Genomic DNA, 21,353 nt, shown 5'->3' with positions numbered 1-21,353 from the left:
TTAGCAGAAATTCTGTGAGTTATGTTGTATTTGTGTCTGCTAATAATGATTTTATTGTATTTTTATCAAAATATAGCTGTAATATTTTCTTGGGGGGGCCCTGTTAGGTAGTCTGTACGGGGCCCCGCGATTTCTATCAGCAGCCCTGAAGATTACAACACTATTCCAACAAGCAGAGGACCTTTATTTTTTTCTCTCTGTATCTTTACATTATGAAATAAACAAAGATCTATCAATACAATAATTTTTAGGATAATTTTATTTTTTCTCAAATGTGTTATTTATAAGAGTCAACAAGGTCACATATACAGCAGTAGAATGTAGTGTAGTAAATATTATTATATTATCACATTATGTGGACAGTTCACATTGGCTCACAAACAGGTGGAAAGCTCTATTGATTTTTGTGGTTTTTGGCCTCGGAAGTTCAGTCTGTTGAATTCCAAAGTGATTTGCTGGGAAGTTTTTCCCTTTGTCTCAGGAAGGACCAAGTACAGAAAGATTCCAGAGGCCACAATAGTGAAAAAGAAGATGAGAAAACAGAAATCACCAAGAGCTTCCTGGATAATAGGGAACAGAATAAAAACAAAGGGGGATATGTTATCTATCACGTACTCAGCCACTTACTGTATACCCCAAAGACATACGTTTGCACACAGAATAAATGATACATACAGTATAAACATAGGTGTGTGCACCGTGCAGCCTATTGCATTAGAGTGTGCACACCAAAGCTCAAACACACACATATATATATATATATATATATATATATATATATATATATATATACACACACACACACACACACACACCCATATATATATATATATATATACAGTGCCTTGCGAAAGTATTCGGCCCCCTTGAACTTTGCAACCTTTTGCCACATTTCAGGCTTCAAACATAAAGATATAAAACTGTAATTTTTTGTGAAGAATCAACAACAAGTGGGACACAGCATGAAGTAGAACGAAATTTATTGGATATTTCAAACTTTGTTAACAAATAAAAAACTGAAAAATTGGGCGTGCAGAATTATTCAGCCCCTTTACTTTCAGTGCAGCAAACTCTCTCCAGAAGTTCAGTGAGGATCTCTGAATGATCCAATGTTGACCTAAATGACTAATGATGATGAATAGAATCCACCTGTGTGTAATCAAGTCTCCGTATAAATGCACCTGCACTGTGATAGTCTCAGAGGTCCGTTTAAAGCGCAGAGAGCATCATGAAGAACAAGGAACACACCAGGCAGGTACGAGATACTGTTGTGGAGAAGTTTAAAGCCGGATTTGGATACAAAAAGATTTCCCCAAGCTTTAAACATCCCAAGGAGCACTGTGCAAGCGATAATATTGAAATGGAAAGAGTATCAGACCACTGCAAATCTACGTAGACCTGGCCGTCCCTCTAAACTTTCAGCTCATACAAGGAGAAGACTGATCAGAGATGCAGCCAAGAGGCCCATGATCACTCTGGATGAACTGCAGAGATCTACAGCTGAGGTGGGAGACTCTGTCCATAGGACAACAATCAGTCGTATACTGCACAAATCTGGCCTTTATGGAAGAGTGGCAAGAAGAAAGCCATTTCTTAAAGATATCCATAAAGAGTGTTGTTTAAAGTTTGCCACAAGCCACCTGGGAGACACACCAAACATGTGGAAGAAGGTGCTCTCGTCAGATGAAACCAAAATCAAACATTTTGGCAACAATGCAAAACGTTATGTTTGGCGTAAAAGCAACACAGCTCATCACCCTGAACACACCATCCTCACTGTCAAACATGGTGGTGGCAGCATCATGGTTTGGGCCTGCTTTTCTTCAACAGGGGGGAAGATGGTTAAAATTGATGGGAAGATGGATGGAGCCAAATAAAGGACCATTCTGGAAGAAAACCTGATGGAGTCTGCAAAAGATCTGAGACTGGGACGGAGATTTGTCTTCCAACAAGACAATGATCCAAAACATAAAGCAAAATCTACAATGGAATGGTTCACAAATAAACATATCCAGGTGATAGAATGGCCAAGTCAAAGTCCAGACCTGAATCCAATCGAGAATCTGTGGAAAGAACTGGAAACTGCTGTTCACAAACGCTCTCCATCCAACCTCACTGAGCTCGAGCTGTTTTACAAGGAGGAATGGGCAAAAATTTCAGTCTCTCGATGTGCAAAACTGATAGAGACATACCCCAAGCGACTTACAGCTGTAATCGCAGCAAAAGGTGGCAATACAAAGTATTAACTTAAGGGGGCTGAATAATTTTGCACGTCCAATTTTTCAGTTTTTTATTTGTTAAAAAAGTTTGAAATATCCAATAAATTTCGTTCCACTTCATGTTTGTGTCCCACTTGTTTATTTCTTCACAAAAAATTACAGTTCTATATCTTTATGTTTGAAGCCCGAAATGTGGCAAAAGGTCGCAAAGTTCAAGGGGGCCTTCAGGGCTTTTTTTCAGCTGGAACATTGTGGAAATCAGTTCCACCACCTCTGGCTCAGGCCCTCTGCTCCTTGTTTACCACTATCACTTGTATACACAGAAGTCCGGCTTCTGTGTTTGACGAGAAATAACTTGTCTCCCAGTGGCTCCCACTGAGTGCAGGATGGGGACAAGGGAGATGCAATGCAGGTGGAGCTTTTAAGTGGGGGGGAAGGCGAAGATCAGGACAGTGGAGGGGTTTTGTATACAGAGATCAGAGGGGTGAAAGTGAGATGTGAATGAAGGATTCAGAGGCAAGCAGCTGTGGATAAAGGATGAACCCTTCACTCTGTGTGTAGCGCACCCCCGAACTCTGTACTCTGTACATAATGAACTTCTGGTATTTATTGCCCATATAAGACCCTCCCACTGTTTGTGAAATATGACCACACTCATTATTTGATGCGGTTTGGTGGGTGTGTGAGGGGGTAGACGGGTTTGGGGGGGGGGGGTCGTGGTTGAATTCCTGAACCTATTTTCTGAGAAAAAAAGCCCTGTGTATATATATATATATATATATATACAGGGCTTTTTTTCAGCGGGAACGCGGGGGAACGCAGTTCCGGCACCTCCAGTCTGAATGTATGCAATGGCAAAGGGGGTTCTGGGGTCAGTGGGGTGAGCTGAATGGCCTATTGATGCTGACTGCCGGGGGAACTATTGTTGCTGTGGGCTATTGTTGTTGGGGGGGGTCTTTTGTTGCAGGGGAGGATTTATTGGGGGGCGATTGTTGCAGGGGGCGATTTATTGGAGCGGGGGCAATTGTTGCAGGGGAGGATTTAGTGTTGCTGGGGGCTATTGTTGTTGGGGGTCTATTGTTGCTGATTGCAGGGGATCTATTTTACTGTTTACTTATTTTTCTATTGTTGCAGGGGAAGATTTATTGTTGCTGGGGGAATCTATTGTTGGGGGATCTATTGTTGCTGATTCCAGGGGATCTTTTTTACTGATTTTCTAGTTATTAACAAATTCTATACAAATTACCTAGAACCCCAACATGATACTTGGTTCTGTATTCTCTAAAAGGGTGGGGGGGGGGGGGGTGTAGTATGGTAAGCAACGGGTTAAGTTGCTGTCTGCAAAATGTTACAATTATGTATATGTCTGGGAGCTGGGTGTGGCTGAAGTTAGTTGCATGCTGATGTGCAGTGAATAAAGAAGCAACCTGTAGAGCTTGTCTGTGTCAATACACTACATTTTGGCGACGAGGATGGCTAGCTTTCTGGATTTACCGGCTATCGGACCGTACCTGTAGAGCTTGTCTGTGTCAATACACTACAGGGGGGGTACTGGGAGGTGGGTAGAGGGTGGAACCAAAGCACAGCGCTCGGAGGTGGGTAGGGGTGGAGATAAGGGGGGGCTCTGAAGAGGGGAGTACCTGCACCTATTCTCTGAGAAAAAAAGCCCTGTATATATATATATATATATATATATATATATATATTGAACATACAGTCTTCCTTGTGGCACTCTGCCTTGACAACACATGGTCTCTCTGCCTGCAGAATCAGAGTGAGAGAGAATGTTTCCACACTTCTCCTTTAAGCAGAGTCGCTCAGTGGGAGATCTTGCCACATACAGCAATATTTCTAATGAAAATAGGGTGATTAGGGTGTGCCCAGGCACACCCAGCATACCCTGTGCACACACTTATGAGTATAAACATAGTAGAGTTGCTACAGTTATCTTAAAATTTTTCAAAACCTTTAAAATTTGATATGATGAACATTTGGGTTGTCGTTATTATTCCTTGCATTGCAATATTTGTTTTTATTACCCTATTAGATGTGAAAATGTCATTATTCTGAGTCATTGCTGCCATAATGTCATATACTCACCTGTATGTAGGGAAAGGCCATCCCAATTAAATAGAAATTAGTCCAGTTCAAACAGCCAATGATTACAAACACGGCAGCTCGAGTGGAGTGATTACACATTTCAATAACTATTGCCAGCGTCAGCGTTCCTGTGAAGACAATACTATGTTATGTGGTGACAGATTATTGGACCAACTTATCACCAGGGTATCATAACACATATTACTAAACTAGTTCTATATTAAAGTATATGTAAACCCTAACCTTGTAAAACAACCCATTCAGTTTAAAATAAAAAGAAAGGCAAAACATTTATGTATAGATATAAAAAAAAAAAAAATTATAAAAATGTTTTCCCCTTTTTAATAAGTTGTCACATTACCTCTGTTCTCAGCTGCATAAGAGCTGGGGGGAGGAGAAACAGCAGCACACTGAACTTCCTAGTGAAAGGCTGGCGGGGGTCAGCAGAAGCCTAATCATTGGAGGAGAGCACACTGAGTTCCCAGCACAGCTAGAAAACTGATTACACTGTGCTCTCAAGCTTAGCGTGGTGAGTTTTTAATAGGAAAGCAGCAGGACTGACAAGAACACCAGGGATTTATATAAAGGAAGCAACACAAAGAGAACAGGATACTTTTTCATACAAATACATGATACAGCAGGCACATATCAGTAATATGAAATGTTGAGTTTACATATTCTTTAATGCATTCTCTGCATTAAGCTAAAAAGCCTTTAATTAGCAGTACCTCCCAGCCCCCCCTTAAACGCTTACCAGAGTCTATTCTCGATCCATCGCTGTCTTGTCTGCAGCATCCCTTCTCGCCTCTCCCTTCTCTCACAGGCATGGCTTAGAGCAGTGGGAGTCATTGGCTCCTGCTGCTATCAGTCAAAGCGTTTGAGCAGAGGGCAGAGGCGGGGCGGAGCTGCTCTCTGTGTGTTTATAGATGCACACAGGCTGGTTCAGGATTGAGCCCACACATCTGCCCCCATAGCAAGAGCTGGCAGGACACCTCAGAAGAGGAGGTTCAGGGCCACTCTGTGAAAAATCATTGCACAGAGTAGGTAATTATGACATGTTTGTTATTTAAAAAAATGTTAACCTTTACAATCACTTTATTATCAATTATGTGACAAACCACACCTGGATGATTACCACTCACACCCCACTACCAGCTCACTTGCTCGTGTTTTCTTGCCACCTACTTTATCTTGTGGTCACATAAGCGTGTGTACAGGGTGTTCCCGGTGCCTGGGCATACTCTAATTACCCTGTGCAGTGCCAATCTCCCCTGCTTCTTGGTGCTCCTGTCTCACCTCTGCCGTGCTGCCAGCTTCCCTCCTGTCCTCTCCTGCCAGCTGCTGTGGGGGATGTTTCAGGATGCAGAGTGGGGGAAGGGGCCGGTAAATATTTAATTACTGGCCCCTTCCTTTTCTGAATGAACACAAAGAGTGATCTGTACCGGTCGCTCCTGTGTTCATTCTCAACTGAAGAAGAGTAAACTACCGTATGTTTACTATGCTTCAGTTTGTGAATGAACAGAAAGCTGCTCAGCACAGAGCACTTCCCATTAGTTCACTGTTCAGTGCAGATGAGGCTGCAGAGAAAAAGACTGGGGAGGCTCTGTCCTCAGTCCCTTTTTCTGTCTCAAAAGTGAGACATCAGAGGTCTATTTAGACCCTTAATATTTCACTAAATTCCCTCAACGAGGCTTCTAAAAAAAAATAATAAAAAATAATATTGTAAAAAACAATAAAAAAATAAAATTTAAAAAAAATAATAAAAATAAAAACTACTGACACCAATCTCTGCTCTACTGATATACATGCATGTGTGTTTTTACTCTGGGATGCACACCCTAATGCAATAGCCTGCGCACACCAATGTGTGGTCAGTTGTACTTGCAAAAAGTGCATGCCCCACCCCTGTTCTCTTCTGGCTGGGGCAAAGGCAATGAGCTGTCATGTTATTGCTTGGCTTCAGCACTCTGTTGGTCACTGACAAAGAATCAGTATGGAAATAAGGAATTATGTCCTTCCTCTTTTCATTTGCTACATGAGTGTTCCAGATCCATGAACCAGAGATACAAACCAGACACAGCCAGACATCTAGCATTTTTTTAAGGAAACCAACGGTACCAGCCCTTATCTTTCTCTAATAACAGGTATACTACAGTGCCTAAAGCTAAAGTCCAGGAATGATGTTTATTGCATACTAACATTGGTCCAGCTTGGCAATGAAAGTATGTATATCTCATACTTGATGGGTTGCTAGGGAAGCTGATAATTCCTGCGCAACTGCAGTGATAACTGCAATCCACCAGGTCCTGTGTTAAGCTACTTCCCCTTTGCACACTGACCACAGAGGGTTACTCATTCAGCACTGCTAGCATTCATAGAACACCTTGAATTTTTTCAATGAATACAAGGCATTCTCTGACTAGATGGAAGATGGAAGGTGGAGAGGAGGAACAGTGAGGTCACAATCTTTACGTCTTTATGTCCAGGCGGAGAACTCCTAGGATTCATCAGCAGCCCTTCAGGTATGAGATATGCATGTTTGTTTTAAAGCTGGGCACACTTCCAGAGAATAGAAAGAAGATACAAAAAGACCTTCTTAAACAATCAATGCAAAGAATTAGAGGAAACAACAGAATGGGAAAGACTAGAGAGCTTTTCAAGAAAATTGGAGATATCACAGGAAAGTTTTGTGCAAAGATGGGCACGATAATAGACAAAAATGCAAGGACCATGCAGAAGATGCAGAAGAGATAAAGAAGAGATGAAAAGAATACACAAGAACTATAAAAGAGAGATCTGAATGTCCCATATAACCACGATGATGTAACCATTGACCTTGAACCAGATATCCTGGAGAGTGAAGTAAGTGGGCCTTAGAAAGCATTGCTAATAAGAAAGCTAGCGGAAGTTATGGTATCCCAGCTGAGTTATTTAAATGCTAAAAGATGATGCTGTTAAAGTGCTGCTCTCAATATGCCAATAAATTTGGAAAACTCAACAATAGCCACAGGACTGGAAGAGGTCCGTTTACATTCCGATACCAAAGAAGGGCAGCGCCAAAGAATGTTCAAACTACCGTACGATCGCACTCATCTCACAAGCTAGCAAGGTTATTATGAAAATTCTACAAGCTAGGCTTCTGCAGCATGTGAAACGAGAGCTGCCTACCACAAGTAAAAGCTGGATTTCGAAGAGGCTGAACGCTGGATCATGGAGAAAGCAAGGGAGTTCCAGAAGAATGTCTACTTCTGCTTTATTGGCTACAGTAAAGCCTTTGAATGTATGGATTACAATAAGATGTGGCAAATACTGAAATAAATGGGAATACCAGATCACCTCACCTGTCTTTTGAAAAACCTGTTTGTAAGTCAAGAAGCAACAGTTAGAACAGGACATGGAACAACTGACTGGTTCAAAACTGAGAAAGGAGTGTGGCAAGGATGTATATTGTCACCCTACTTATTTAACTTGTATGCAAAGTACATCATGCGAAATTTCAGGATCGATGAATCACAAGCCCGAATTAAGATCGCAGGTAGAAATATCAACAACCTGAGGTACGGAGACGATACCACACTAATGGCAGAAAGTGAAGAAGAACTAAAGAGTCTCTTAGAAAAGGTGAAAGAGGAGAGCGCAAAAGCTGGCCTGAAATTGAACATTAAGAAAACTAAGATCATGGCAACCGGTCCCGTCACTCCTTGGCAAATAGAAGGAGAAGAAATGGAAGCAGTGACAAATTTTATCTTCCTAGGCTTCAAGGTCATGGCAGACGGTGACTGTAGCCATGAGATTAAGAGACACTTGCTTCTTGGGAGGAAAGCAATGGCAAACCTAGACAACATTATAAAAAGCAGAGACTTCATCCTACCGACAAAGTGCTGTGTAGTCAAAGCTATGGTATTTCCAGTAGTAACCTATGGCTGTGAAAGTTGGACCATAAGGAAGGCTGAACGCCAAAGAGTTGATGCTTTTTACCTATGGTGTTGGAGAAGACTTGAAAGTCCATTGGACAGCAAGAAGATCAGACCAGTCAATATTGAAGGAAAAAAACCCTGAATATTCACTGAAAGGACAGATCCTGAAGCTGAAACTTAAATACTTGGCCACCTAATGCAAAGAGAGGACTCATTGGAAAAGAAAAAGGAGAAGAGGATGATAGAAAACAAGATCGATAGATGGCATCATTGAAACAATGAACATGAAGTTAAGCAAGCTCCGGGAGGCAGTGGAGGACAGAAAAGTCTGGCAGGCTGTGGTCCACGAGGACACGAAGAGTCTGACTTGACTAAATTACTGAACAACAATAATGTGTTACATACACAAGAAACGCTGTGAGAAAGAAATGTTAATTATTAACGTAATTAACGTTAATAAAACACACAATGAAAAAGGACTGTTTGACTTTTATTTATTTCACAGGGTGTTCCAACAAGGATTTTGTTTTTCTTTTGTACATATTAAGATGATAATAAATAAGAGGTTTTTACACATTATATAGGTGAATGATCTTTTTATGTTTGCATGAGATATGCATATGCATAGAGATCATTCCTGGTGTTCATTTTTACCTCTAGCCAGGTATAAAGTTAGCAAATGAATAGTGCTTTGTTTTTATTACAGCACAGCTTATATTGGGAAAGGGAAAAGAAGCATGATTGCTGCAGTGCTCCAGTGCTTATGAACTAATAATAACATGCTGATAGGAAGAGAGAGCATAGTCACAGACAAGCTCATCAGTCTGCTGCCCCCTCTTTCACTATCCATCCACAAAGTGTGGGACGGCCCTGACCGTGTTGTTCAGCTGTAGGATAACAAATTAAATCTCCTGTACTGTGCTGTGCTATGCTGTCTGGCAGGGTTGTGAAAAACTCAGGACTGAATGTATTTACCTGTTGGCCTGGAGTTCAACTTTAGGTGACTTTCTTTGGTTAAAATACTAACAGCTGTGGAAATCCAGTGGTGTCAGTCACTGTCTGGGCAAAGTGGGCTGAAAGAAATTAAAGTGGATGTAAACCCCATTCATGAAATTTGACCTGGGCATACCCATCTGTAGTGTATACTTATTTCTCTTCAAAGCCCTAACTCCCGTAGCTTTCTCCTGCTCTGTTCCTCTGTTATCAGCATGATAACTTCTGACAAGTTCTCCGTCAACTGAGATAAAACCAGGCTGACATTTGTGTCAGAGTGGATGCATAGAAATAGATTAGGTCCATTCCTGGATCTTGTAAAGGACTTTTGCTTGCCTCCTTCCCATGTCTTCTACTACAACCAAGTTATAGCCTACACCCAATCTCTATGCACAGACAAACTCAAGATATTCTCTCTCTCTTTCCTTGACACTCTTATCAGTCACAAGACTTATTTGATTTCGGATATTTATAAATATTTGCTGTCTGATCCACAACGCCCACTAGAGGGTTTTCTCCCCACCGCCAGACATCCCTGACCAGGACCGGGAGCTTAAACTTCTGAAAGGTTACAACAAAGTCTGCAAATATATGATCAAGAAACCTGGAGGGAAACACAGTTTAAGATTCTTCACAGAGCTTACATACCCTGTTAGACAGGACTCTACCTCACTTCCAAACGTGCCCCAAATGTGAAGCCCACAAATCTTCGCTATATCACCGTCTGTGGTTGTGCCCCTCATCTCGATCTTTTGGGATCAAGGTGCATCTTTTCTGGCGGCCATTCTTGGGAAAGAGACGTACCCAAAACCCCTCTTCTCTACCTCTTCAGCTTTGAGAGCCAATATCAGGATGGCCCCCGGCAGCAACATAGGAGAGCCATTATGAAAACATGGATTTCATCCCTGCCACCCACCTTGGCCCTACTGCAGAAAGTTAACGGATTTGCTTTACAGGGAAAAGTTGGACACGGAAATGCAAAACTACGCTCTGGCTGGGTTATTCTTCTCCCGCTGGAAATCTTACATTGAGCACTAATTTTCCCCCGAGGAAATCACATCCTTAGTGTCCTCTTTTCAGTACACAGAGTGATATAACAAGGCTAACCTGTCCAATTCGTTGGGACTGCTAAAACTCTGCTAAGTCAGAGTACCTACGTTTCAGTCCACTATTTAACTGCTTGTCTTTAGGCTGCTCAGGTGTTTACTACTTACTAATGTGATGTATTCAGGCCAGCTTGTCTGAAAGGTAGCAAATGTCATATAAGCTTCATTACTCTGTTCTATTGGTTCTACTTTCTAGGTCTCTAGTTTGATTAGGTTTTCTCCCCCTTGTCTCTTGCCTCTACCGTGAGAAAACCCTATTCTTTACCAGTTGTCTTAAGATATTGTTGTTAACACAAGATACAGCCCTTAGCTGTTACTCACACTGATCTTACCCACAGCGCTATAACTAGTCTGCATGTATGTCTAGATCAGACCTGTACTCTATATTTTACAGTTTATACTTGTGAGTTCTAATCTTGTGTGTTTGTATATTTGAAAAATTTGAATAAATATATGGTTAAAAAAAAGATAAAGAACAAATAGCCATTACTATGCCAAAATAAAAAAATAAAAAAAAAGAAAGAAATAGATTAGCAGAGAGCTGCTCTATTCACAGAACAGCTCTGCATGATTCTTCCTTTTTTCTGCCTATGTGGATAGAGGGTGTGTTGCTTTCCTCCAATCAGCTGTCTCACAGTGTATGGCCAAACTTCCCTCCCACAGAAAATTCTAACAGGATGCTGACTAAACAGTCTAGAAAGCTGAAGACAGCACATATAAAAGTAAAACTTATGTAGGGAGATTTGTTTGATCTCTGTGTATCATCTGATTCTGTTCACTACACTGGGTATATATGAGGGTTTACATCAACTTTAAGTGAGGACCCTTGAAAGCTATAGCTGGATCCAAATAAAGGTACAATTTGAAACCTTTTTGTAGACAAGTGTACTGCATGGGTTAATGTGTGATGATTTCAGGGTTAACTGTGGTGCGGTGCTTCAGCTTGGATTTGGTCACTTTCCTAGTGAGGAAGTGGTTACCCAATGACTTTTTCAGTGGAAGATAGTAGGAAGGCCACAGTGCAACAATGTAGTTCTGGCTAAATGGAGGACGATACCTTATGGACCTAAGCACGGGGATAGAGACAGGAGGAAGAGAGACTTAGAGCTCGTCTTTGGGAAGTGACAAGCTACAGGTACGCACAGCAATGCTACAACCAAAGTCACAGTTCTTGTAACATTCAAAAGTGTGTTCTATTGTTTATTGAAAGGTATGCTATGGTAAGCAATGGCCCATTGAAGCATGTTGCACTAGAAACGTATGAAAAGTCTGTCATCTGACATCAACACCCTAAATTTCAGTAAATAATTGATGTTATTCAGCAATGCCTTTCTGGTCAATCTATAGAAGAATGAAGTGTATATTCCTGCAGTAATTTCTAATGGTGGAATGTAGTGTACTGTTATGGTGTAATGTAAGTGAGTACGAGAGTGAAAACTTCTGGTAGAAAAGGAGGAGTGACCAGTTCGGAAGCAGTGGTGGCCAGTGACAGAGGGTTCCAGTCAGTGGGGAAGATTATTTACCGGTTGATCTGCCCCTCATTAAGTCCCTATTCTAGGGCTCACTGTGAAATGGAACTTCTCAAGGGCAAGACCTGGACCACAAGTGTGCAAAGTCTTATAAGGTTTGCAGTGGCTTCCCATTATGCCCTTGGGCAGAGTTCAAAGCAAAATATGTAGAATTGGTGGAGGGTAATAGGTGTTCAGTACAGTGCTCTCAAACGTCTTTGCGTAACGACTGGGACATGAGTGCCTGGAGTTAATGAAGAAACCTGACAAGGTGGTCTGTTACTGTAAGTGGCCTCTAGGGGTATTATTTTCATAACAGCTAAATGATACATACATTTAAATTGGTTGGCACAATTTTCCCCAGTGCAGACAACACATTTACATACACCAGTTTGCCTAATTTGAAAACATCTATGGAGATGAACTATATTACAGTACATTGGTGTTACCTTGTTACACATAGATGTTTTATTTTCCCCTTCATCACAAGAATGTGTTTCTCTCTCTCGGCCTGTGGACCAACTGCACCACATTTCTCTATATAGATTGGACTTATACCAAACTCTTAAAATGGAACTAAACCCAACAATTTAACTGTTTCAAAAAAACTGTTACATTCCTAGCATGCTGGGAATGCTAACTGTCACATTTGCTTGTGTTCACGACAAAACTGTCCAACTGTCAAATAGCTGGTGTCATAACTGGTCACATGTGCAGCACCATGCCAGTTGCAGATCAAACAGAAGCTAAGATGGCAGCTTCTATGGCTGAAAAGGATAAGAGGGTTCAATTTTGCTTTAAGGAGAATGCACAAGTTTCAAGCCTATCCCTTTAGTCCATGAATAAAAAATAAGGTGCTGGAACGCGAGAAAATCCTCTAGAGCTGTCGAGGGGCATGATGAGCAGTCGCACAGATGCAAGCACAATTAGTAGAAGACGAACCGCAACTCCATACATTCCCTTAAATATCTTCAAATTTATTGATATTCCATAAAAAACACTAGTGGTACAGCAGATGGTAACATGTTTCAGCCATGTTGGACTTGTTCAAGGTCGACATGGCTGAAATGCGTTAACATCTGCTGTACCACAAGTGTCCTTTATGGAGTATCAATAAATCTGAAAATATTGAAGAGCATGTATGGAGTTGCAGATCATCTTCTTCTACTGATAGTCCTTTAGACCCCCAGGACCACACCCTAAATATCAGTCCAGGCTTGTTCTGCCAGTTACACTGACATGAATTCCAGCAAAAACTGGGAAACTTAATCCAGACCAGTTAGTCGAGTAAACATACCCAAAGGTCCTGTCACCTCCTTAGATTCTACAGAATAGCTTGTCACTATCAAGAATCTGCAGCCATTATGTAGTTATAATTAAGATAAAACCGTACATACAATACCTGGACCAACACCAAAGAAAAAGATGAACAAAAAAATGAACAATACACTGCAATATGGCATCCAGGAAGTCCAATTCTGAAAGAATATATATAAAAAGTTGTGTAAATATGTTGTCCTTTGTCATTTTCTTTAAATTCTAATAAAAAGGAGATATCTGCATTGTACAATATACATCCGGGTGTCTCTTTACCTGAAAGGATAGGGTGACTGTGAGAAGGGCTAACATGGTTGCCATCAAACCATAACTTCCCAGCAAAAGAGTTTTTCTTCCGCAATGCTCTATCAGTACACTCTAATAGCCAAAAAACAGATGATCACTTCATGTACAAAAGACACGTCAAGCAAAACCAGCCAGATTATGGTGTAGATTAACCATGTGTTACAATGTGATTATAAATAAAAGTAGGCTGTACCGGGGGGATTTAGTACAACTGTTACAATGTGGATAAAGCATCTAATTTCTATCCACAGTTTTGGAAGATCTGCTTTAATTGATACCACAGACCTGTGATCTGTTATTTCACTTTATCCTCACAGGTTCAATTGAGTAAAGTGAAATATTGCTCATGAATATTTTATATTCACCCCATATTGCCAGCAGGTGGCAGGCTCTGTGCAACAGTGTTAATTTCGTCGACTAAAACCGACTAAAACGTTTTCGTCGAATAAATTAACACAATTTTAGTCAACTAAAATACAACTAAAACAATTCAGATGACTAAAATAAGACTAAAACTAAAATGGCATTTTAGTCTTAAGACTAAAATACGACTAAAACTAAAATGGCATTTTAGTCAAAAGACTATAACTAAAACTGAATCGAAATTTGCTGCCAAAATTAACACTGGTGCATGCTCAAAGCTTAATACCATAGATAATAAAATATTAGATTTTTCACTCCAGGACCAGCAGTAGTATATAATGAGTTTGGAAATTGTAGAGAAATGCTTAAATAATGCATTACAAATTACAATTGAACTACACCCATTTGATTATAGATGACTAAAATGTAGGAAGTTTTAGTCGACTAAAATGTAGGACGTTTTAGTCGAATAAATACGACTAAAACTAAAACACTTGCAGAAGACTAAAATGGGACTAAAACTAAAATGCCATTTTAGTCCTAAGACTAAGACTAAAACTAAATTGAAATTTGCTGCCAAAATTAACACTGCTGTGCAATCCCTGTTTACTCTGTAGGCTCTTTCTTACAGCAGATGCGGTTTAAGGAGAAGGTGGGGTGTCACAGCATCTTACTCTCTCCAAGGAAAGGTTAGCAAAAAGCATGCTGGGCTTTCTTGCTAAAAAGCCCAGAATGCTTTGTAAACTAAATATCATGTATGTACCTGGAAATAAATTATTTATTAAATAAAAATGTTATATGAATATTTAAAAATATTTGAAATGATATGAATATATATACAAAAATGACTATATAAATTATATAAACACCAGTTTATAAAGTTGATGTACAAAAACAAAAAAAAAAAGATCTATGCATGGATTAAAAGAGAAGAAAAGGTGATGGAAAAAAACTAGAACATTTCTGCGGGTTTATAGCATCTTTTGTATAAACCCATCTTTTTGTGCACACACACAAAAAAGAAAATATTGGATGGAAATGAATTTACTGTAACTCAAATGTGATTGAAATCATGATTAGGACAGTATTTTAGACAAATATTCATGGCATCACCCAAATATGGTCAAAAACTCAGAATGAGCATTAAAAAAATGCAAAACAGATGCTTTCATTGTCAGTGCAATACTTTTGTGCACTATGATCTACTGTTTACTCAATATAACTACTTTGTATCACTTCAGATCATTTTGGAGAAGCATTGCAAGTTAGAATAATATTTCTTGAAACTATTCACATGGGCCAGTTGATTTTACAATCTACAGCAAGGGTCTCCAAACTTTCAAAACAATTTACTGTCCTTCAGACTTTACGAGGCCTGGACAGTGGTCAGTAGGAGTCGAAAGGGTCCCAAAGGAGTCGAAAGGGTCCCGGGGAAGAAATAATGCCCTGTTCAGTGGGAGTAATTGTGCCTTATCATTGGTGTCATTGGGCCCCGTTGTTGGTGTCATTGAGATAAACTGTGCCCCATTGTTGATGTCATTGTGAGGAATTCCCCCTATAGTTGGTACCATTGGAGGAATTGTGCCCCATCATTGTTGTCATTGAGAGGAATCGTGCCCCATCGTTGCTTGCAGTAGGAGAAACTATGTCCCATTTCTGGAATCAGTGGATTAAATAATGCCCCAAGGGCTTGTAGCAGGTTTTCCAGGCATTGGGCCTGATGTGGGTCTGCCATTGTTACCGATTACCTCTCCAGCCCATGTGAGCTGTGATCCTGGGTGTGAGAACTGACACATTGACAACTCTGGCATCTTTTTTGGTTGTTTTATTGTAATTTTAGGGGATGGGAGAAGGGAATGAGTGGGATACTCCTTTGGCTCGACTATATACAATGCTGAGACTGTTATAGAAAAATGCCCTTTAGCGCTGTCTTGAAGCCAGCCGACGCTAGCCAACGCTGACAGACACTTGAAACAAACTGTAACTCTGAAAGCTGTGCTGGAACTCCAACTTAAGTCCAGAAGATCCAGGACTGTAGCATAAGGGACTTCTGACACTGCTTGCACTCAAAAGTCACTGACTACCCCCTCCTGCCTTACACTTGCTTGAGGTAGCTTGTTGTGAAATCCTGTATGGCTGCAACTCTCAACAGGTGCACTCGCACTGTGCACTTTCTCTTCAGGGCCCAAACTGCAGGCGCCCCCTTTAACACTTCAGGGTCCTTAACCTAGGTACCCCTTCTCCGGAGTGGTCCTCAGTATTCACGACCTGTGTAGGCTTTCCTGGGACTTAACCCCTCTCGCTCTCCGCTGGTTCTCGGCACACCGGATTCCCCTCAGCTCAACTCAGCACTGTCTGGATTCTCAGGCAGCACCCAAGACATCCGCTTCCTCTGACAGGAGGAGAGACAGCCATTCTCTCCCTCCTGGGATTCTGCTCCCGCCAAAGACAATGAGTCATGCATCCCCCTCAGACTTATACCCACTCCCAGAATCCTTTGCTGCAGAATCTGCCTTCTGGGGTAGTTACAAGCCCGAATGTGTCTCTGATTGGGTTTCCTCCACTGCCCTATGAAAAGCCTCTCACAGAGCCAGTGGGGAGACTCCCCTCTCAGCAACACACCTGGAAACCATGACACCCTACCAAATCACTGTCCTGCTGTAAGGCAGACAAGGCCCACTATGCATTTACCTAGCACCTACCTGTAGGGTGCTACAGGCTGGATGAAAGCAAACAAAGGGCTGCATCTGGCCCCCAGGCTGCAGTTTGGAGAGGACTTATCTGCAGTATGCATTTCATTTGCAAATCTTACAAAGCTATGTCACACAATGGTTATAACATATCACTCTTATATGTGCTAAGTTGCTACAAAATTTAAAGGGAAAAGCACAGATGGAATCTATTTTTGGAGAGTTAACATTTATTTATTTGTTTATTTATTTTGTTTGTTAGCAATACTTTTAATTATTTCAATAAAAGAAAGAAAGCGTCTACGTTTGTTTGGATCAAAGATCACAATGGGTCACAATAGGTAGCAAATTGTAAATCATTGGCAACAGTGTGTCCTACACATACACTAGAGCTGGGGTCCTCAATAGGCGGACTCCGGGCCGCCTCCGGACCCACACGGACTTAAATCTGGACCGCTTCGGCGGTCTGCTTCCTTCTGTCATCAGCGGGGGGGGGGGGGGGGCAGAATTGAGAGGATCAGGAGGATCGGAGTGGCTGTGTCTTACACTTGCAGCGCTGCATGATTACAAAAAGCCGAATACAAGTTCTTACCCGGCGGAGAGGATGTCCTACAAAGTCCCGCCTCCTGGGCCGGCTCATACCTATGATAGACAGAACACTGGTGACGTCTATCATAGGAGCCGGTGTCCAGGAGGCGGGACTTTGTAGGACATCCTCTCCGCCGGGTAAGAACTTGTATTCGGCTTTTTGTAATCATGCAGCGCTGCAAGTGTAAGACACAGCCACTCCGATCCTCTCAATTCTGCCCCCCCCCCGCTGATGACGGAAGGAAGCAGACCGCTTCGGCGGTCCAGATTTATGGGGGCACGCACACTGGTCAATCTGCATTAATGGGGGCACGCACACTGGTCGCTCTGCATTAATGGGGACACGCACACTGGTCAATCTTCATTAATGGGGGCACGCACACTTGTCGCTCTGCATTAATGGGGGCATGCACACTGGTCAATCTGCATTAATGGGGGCACGCACACTGGTCAATTTGCATTAATGGGGGCACGCACATGGTCGCTCTGACTTAATGGGGGCACGCACACTGGTCGCTCTGCATTAATGGGGGCACGCACATGGTCGCTCTGCATTAATGGGGGCACGCACACTGGTTGGGGGCACGCACATGGTCGCTCTGCATTAATGGGGGCACGAACACTGGTCAATCTACATTAATGGGAGCACGCACACTGGTCGCTCTGCATTAATGGGGGCACGCACACTGGTCAATCTGCATTAATGGGGGCACGCACACTGGTCGCTCTGCATTAATGGGGGCACGCACACTGGTCAATCTGCATTAATGGGGACAAGCACACTGGTCTCTCTGCATTAATGGGGGCACGCACACTGGTCAATCTGCATTAATGGGGGCACGCACACTGGTCGCTCTGCATTAATAGGGGCACGCACATGGTCGCTCTGCATTAATGGGGGCACGCACACTGGTCAATCTGCATTAATGGGGGCACGCACACTGGTCGCTCTGCATTAATGGGGGCACGCACATGACGCTCTGCATTAATGGGGGCACGCACACTGGTCAATCTGCATTAATGGGGGCACGCACACTGGTCGCTCTGCATTAATGGGGGCACGCACACTGGTCGCTCTGCATTAATGGGGGCACGCACACTGGTCAATCTGCATTAATGGGGGCACTCACACTGGTCAATCTGCATTAATGGGGGCACGCACATGGTCGCTCTGCATTAATGGGGGCACGCATACTGGTCAATCTGCATTAATGGGGGCACGCACATGGTCGCTCTGCATTAATGGGGGCACACACATGGTCGCTCTGCATTAATGGGGGCACGCACATGGTCGCTCTGCATTAATGGGAGCACGCACATTGGTCAATCTGCATTAATGGGGGCACGCACACTGGTCGCTCTGCATTAATGGGGGCACGCACATGGTCGCTCTGCATTAATAGGGGCACGCACATGGTCGCTCTGCATTAATGGGGGCACGTACATGGTCGCTCTGCATTAATGGGGGCACGCACATGGTCGCTCTGCATTGGATGGGGGCAAGTTTTGGGGAATGCCTTTTTTTGTTGTTGGCGTTCTGTATTTGGAATTTGACGGTCACTTTTCCGGACCTCGGACTGAATGGAAAATTTGTAAGTGGACCTTACAAGTTTACATTTGAGTACCCCTGCACTAGAGAAAAAAAATGATGTAATGGGAAGACATCAGATGTCCTTGACCACTGACCAAGTATTAAAGTCAAGAAGGAATAAATCCCCTCCTGCAATCAAAGAGGACATTCCACTAAATCCACTAAAAGGCATCTTTAGGTAACATAAACCAACAAGTGTGACAATAGAAAGAGGATGATCTATGATCCAAACATCATGAAAAATGAAGAGCATAATGAGTAGAGGAAAAAAAGAAAGAGAAGAAGCAGAATATTACAGTAAATGAGAAGAAATGGAAAGAAGATACAGACAATTGCTCCTCGAGTATAGGGCCCAGTCTGAACCCTTTTTTTTTTTTAAACTACTCACACATAACATGACAGCCAGCAGTTCAAAGCTTCCCATTCCCAGGGAAATATAGGGGATCTTTTCCTCAGGCAGCCCAGCAGTGAGAAATACACTTCTTGCGTAAAAGAAAATCTGAAAAGTGTCTAATTATTAGAACATTTCATCCATATTAAAACAACATTATTATTATGTTAATCAGTGTGGGGTCGACAGAGCATTAAATGTGCAGAGAAATGAGAAGATGGCACACATATGAAATCTTCTTGAAATCCAACATCAGTATACAGAAGCTGAAGAACATAAGCATTTACTTTGGTCACCATGCCAGTTTCACTCAAGTTTCAATTACTGCAAAACTCTAGCATCTATTCTGTATACTATATAGCAGCCTTTTTCAACCCTGGGGTGTCTTGAAGTTTCTTTAGGGGTGCCTCAGCAAAATGCCTAAAAATTGCCCAAAAATTGTATATAAGGCGGGGGGTGGATGAAGGCTGCCTTTTTAGTTATATTAAGTCACAGATTTTCATTGTGCTCCATTACAACCTTCTAGCTTCCATCCTGCTAACGACCAATGACATCATCAGATTATAAGGAGGATGTCAGCCACCTGCATAGTATGCTAGTTTGACCCTCCCATACCCCTTTGGGGTCTCTATAGCTAAGTGATGGAGAAAAAATAGAAGAGAAACAATGGAATACAAGTCAGTACCAACAGCACCTCTAACGTTGGGTGTTCTACGTGTGCGGATTTTGCTGCATTATTTAAAACTATTAGAATAGTTTTTACAATTTAGGATTTGGTGCCCAAAGACTGTCCATAATTTTAAAGGGTGCCTCGAGATTGCCCATCATTTTGGAGGGGGCCTTGATATTGTCCATAATTTTAAAGGGTACCTCGAGAATGCCCATCATTTGGGAGGGTGCCTTGAGATTGTCCATAATTTTAAGGGGTGCCTCGAGATTGCCCATCATTTGGGAGGGTGCCTTGAGATTGTCCATCATTTTAAAGGGTTCCTTGACTAAAAAAAAGGGTGAGAAACACTTTTATATGGGATAATACTTTTATGCGGTTTTCTGTTGCAACACTACAACAGGGGTGTCCAAATTGCAGTCTATAGGCTGCATGGGGCCTAGACAGCTATGAATGTGGTCCAACACAAAAGAGTAAACTTACTTAAAAATTATGCATTGACACGTACAAACACATGTGCTGAAGAAAAAATTGATGGTGTCTCTTTACTGGACTTTTGTAAGTTTTATATTTCCAAAGACAGATATCCCACTCTTCACAATCACACCTTATTCATATCATCAGTTTTCGGCAGCATCTCTATTTGTGAGCAACTATTTCCAAGTAGCACAAATGGCATAATTAGAACCAAAATATCTGATGAGCACCTTGAGAATTGCTACTACATCCATTGAACCAGGTATTGATGTGTTAGTTTATCTAATTTTATGTTTCCCTAAATATGTTTAATTTTATGTTGCCCTCTTTTACTTTTTGAATAAAAAATATTAAAAAAAAAAGTTTTATTACTCAGATAGGTACATTATCTATATCAGTGATTGTTAAATTGTGAACTGCCCGACTTTTTTCTGCTCATCAGCAATACTTATTGTTAGTGTATTTTATGTGTGGCCCAACACAATTTCTCTTCTTCCAATATGACCCAGGAAGGTCAAAAGATTGGACACTCCTGCACTACAAGTATGTTAAATAGGCTCTCCTACTAATGAATAGGTATTCTGTTTCTTTAATTTGTTTATTTTTTTTCTTTTATATATCTTTAAAAAAAGTTCCAGTGTTTCTTTTGAGCAAAAAAAAAAAAGAAAAAAACAACAAATTTTCCCATCTACACAAGCAAGGTGAATGGAGGAATCCTTCCTGCTGCACTACTCTTCAGCTATCAGAATATATTGATCAGCACTGCAGCCAATTGGCTGTAGTCACTGATCAAATTAACTTTTTCCAGTCTCATTTGACAGAAGTCGATCGAGCTGGAGCTTCTATAAATGGATTGAAATTTCTCTGGTCCCTGCTAAACCAGCCACATTTCGATCCATCTATGGCCAACCTAAGTTGGAGGTGCTACAAAGCATAAAAAGACCAATTCACTGTCAAAGCCTATTTCCAATTCCTAGCTTTCATTAAATAATACCCTCATGTGAAAAATTCTTACTATGGACATTGTGGTTTTTCTAGACCTACCTCTTTGGGAACAAAAATCGGATGGATGTTTTGATCACTTACACTAAGGGGTCTGTTTATAATAATATGTATTTTT

The 21,353-nt window shown here is 41.6% G+C and overlaps 1 protein-coding gene across 1 annotated transcript in view; it reads right to left on the bottom strand.

Moving 5' to 3' along the window:
- Nucleotides 1-310: 310 nt before the first annotated feature.
- Nucleotides 311-21,353, bottom strand: part of LOC309551811 (solute carrier family 2, facilitated glucose transporter member 9-like) — a 69,535-nt gene continuing 48,492 nt past the window's right edge. The window contains exons 8-12 of the mRNA XM_082252506.1: nucleotides 19,087-19,197; nucleotides 13,437-13,538; nucleotides 13,246-13,321; nucleotides 4,320-4,447; nucleotides 311-560 (exon numbers count right to left, since the gene is read on the bottom strand). Coding sequence (XP_082108632.1) covers nucleotides 375-560; nucleotides 4,320-4,447; nucleotides 13,246-13,321; nucleotides 13,437-13,538; nucleotides 19,087-19,197 — 603 coding nt within the window. The 3' untranslated portion in view covers nucleotides 311-374. The remainder of the gene's footprint in view (nucleotides 561-4,319; nucleotides 4,448-13,245; nucleotides 13,322-13,436; nucleotides 13,539-19,086; nucleotides 19,198-21,353) is intronic.

Source organism: Pelophylax lessonae (genome assembly GCF_965119305.1).
Source record: "Pelophylax lessonae genome assembly, chromosome: 1".
Lineage (NCBI taxonomy): Eukaryota > Metazoa > Chordata > Amphibia > Anura > Ranidae > Pelophylax > Pelophylax lessonae.
The sequence above is the reverse complement of the archived record's forward strand: the minus strand, read 5'-3'. Positions and strand labels throughout refer to the sequence as shown.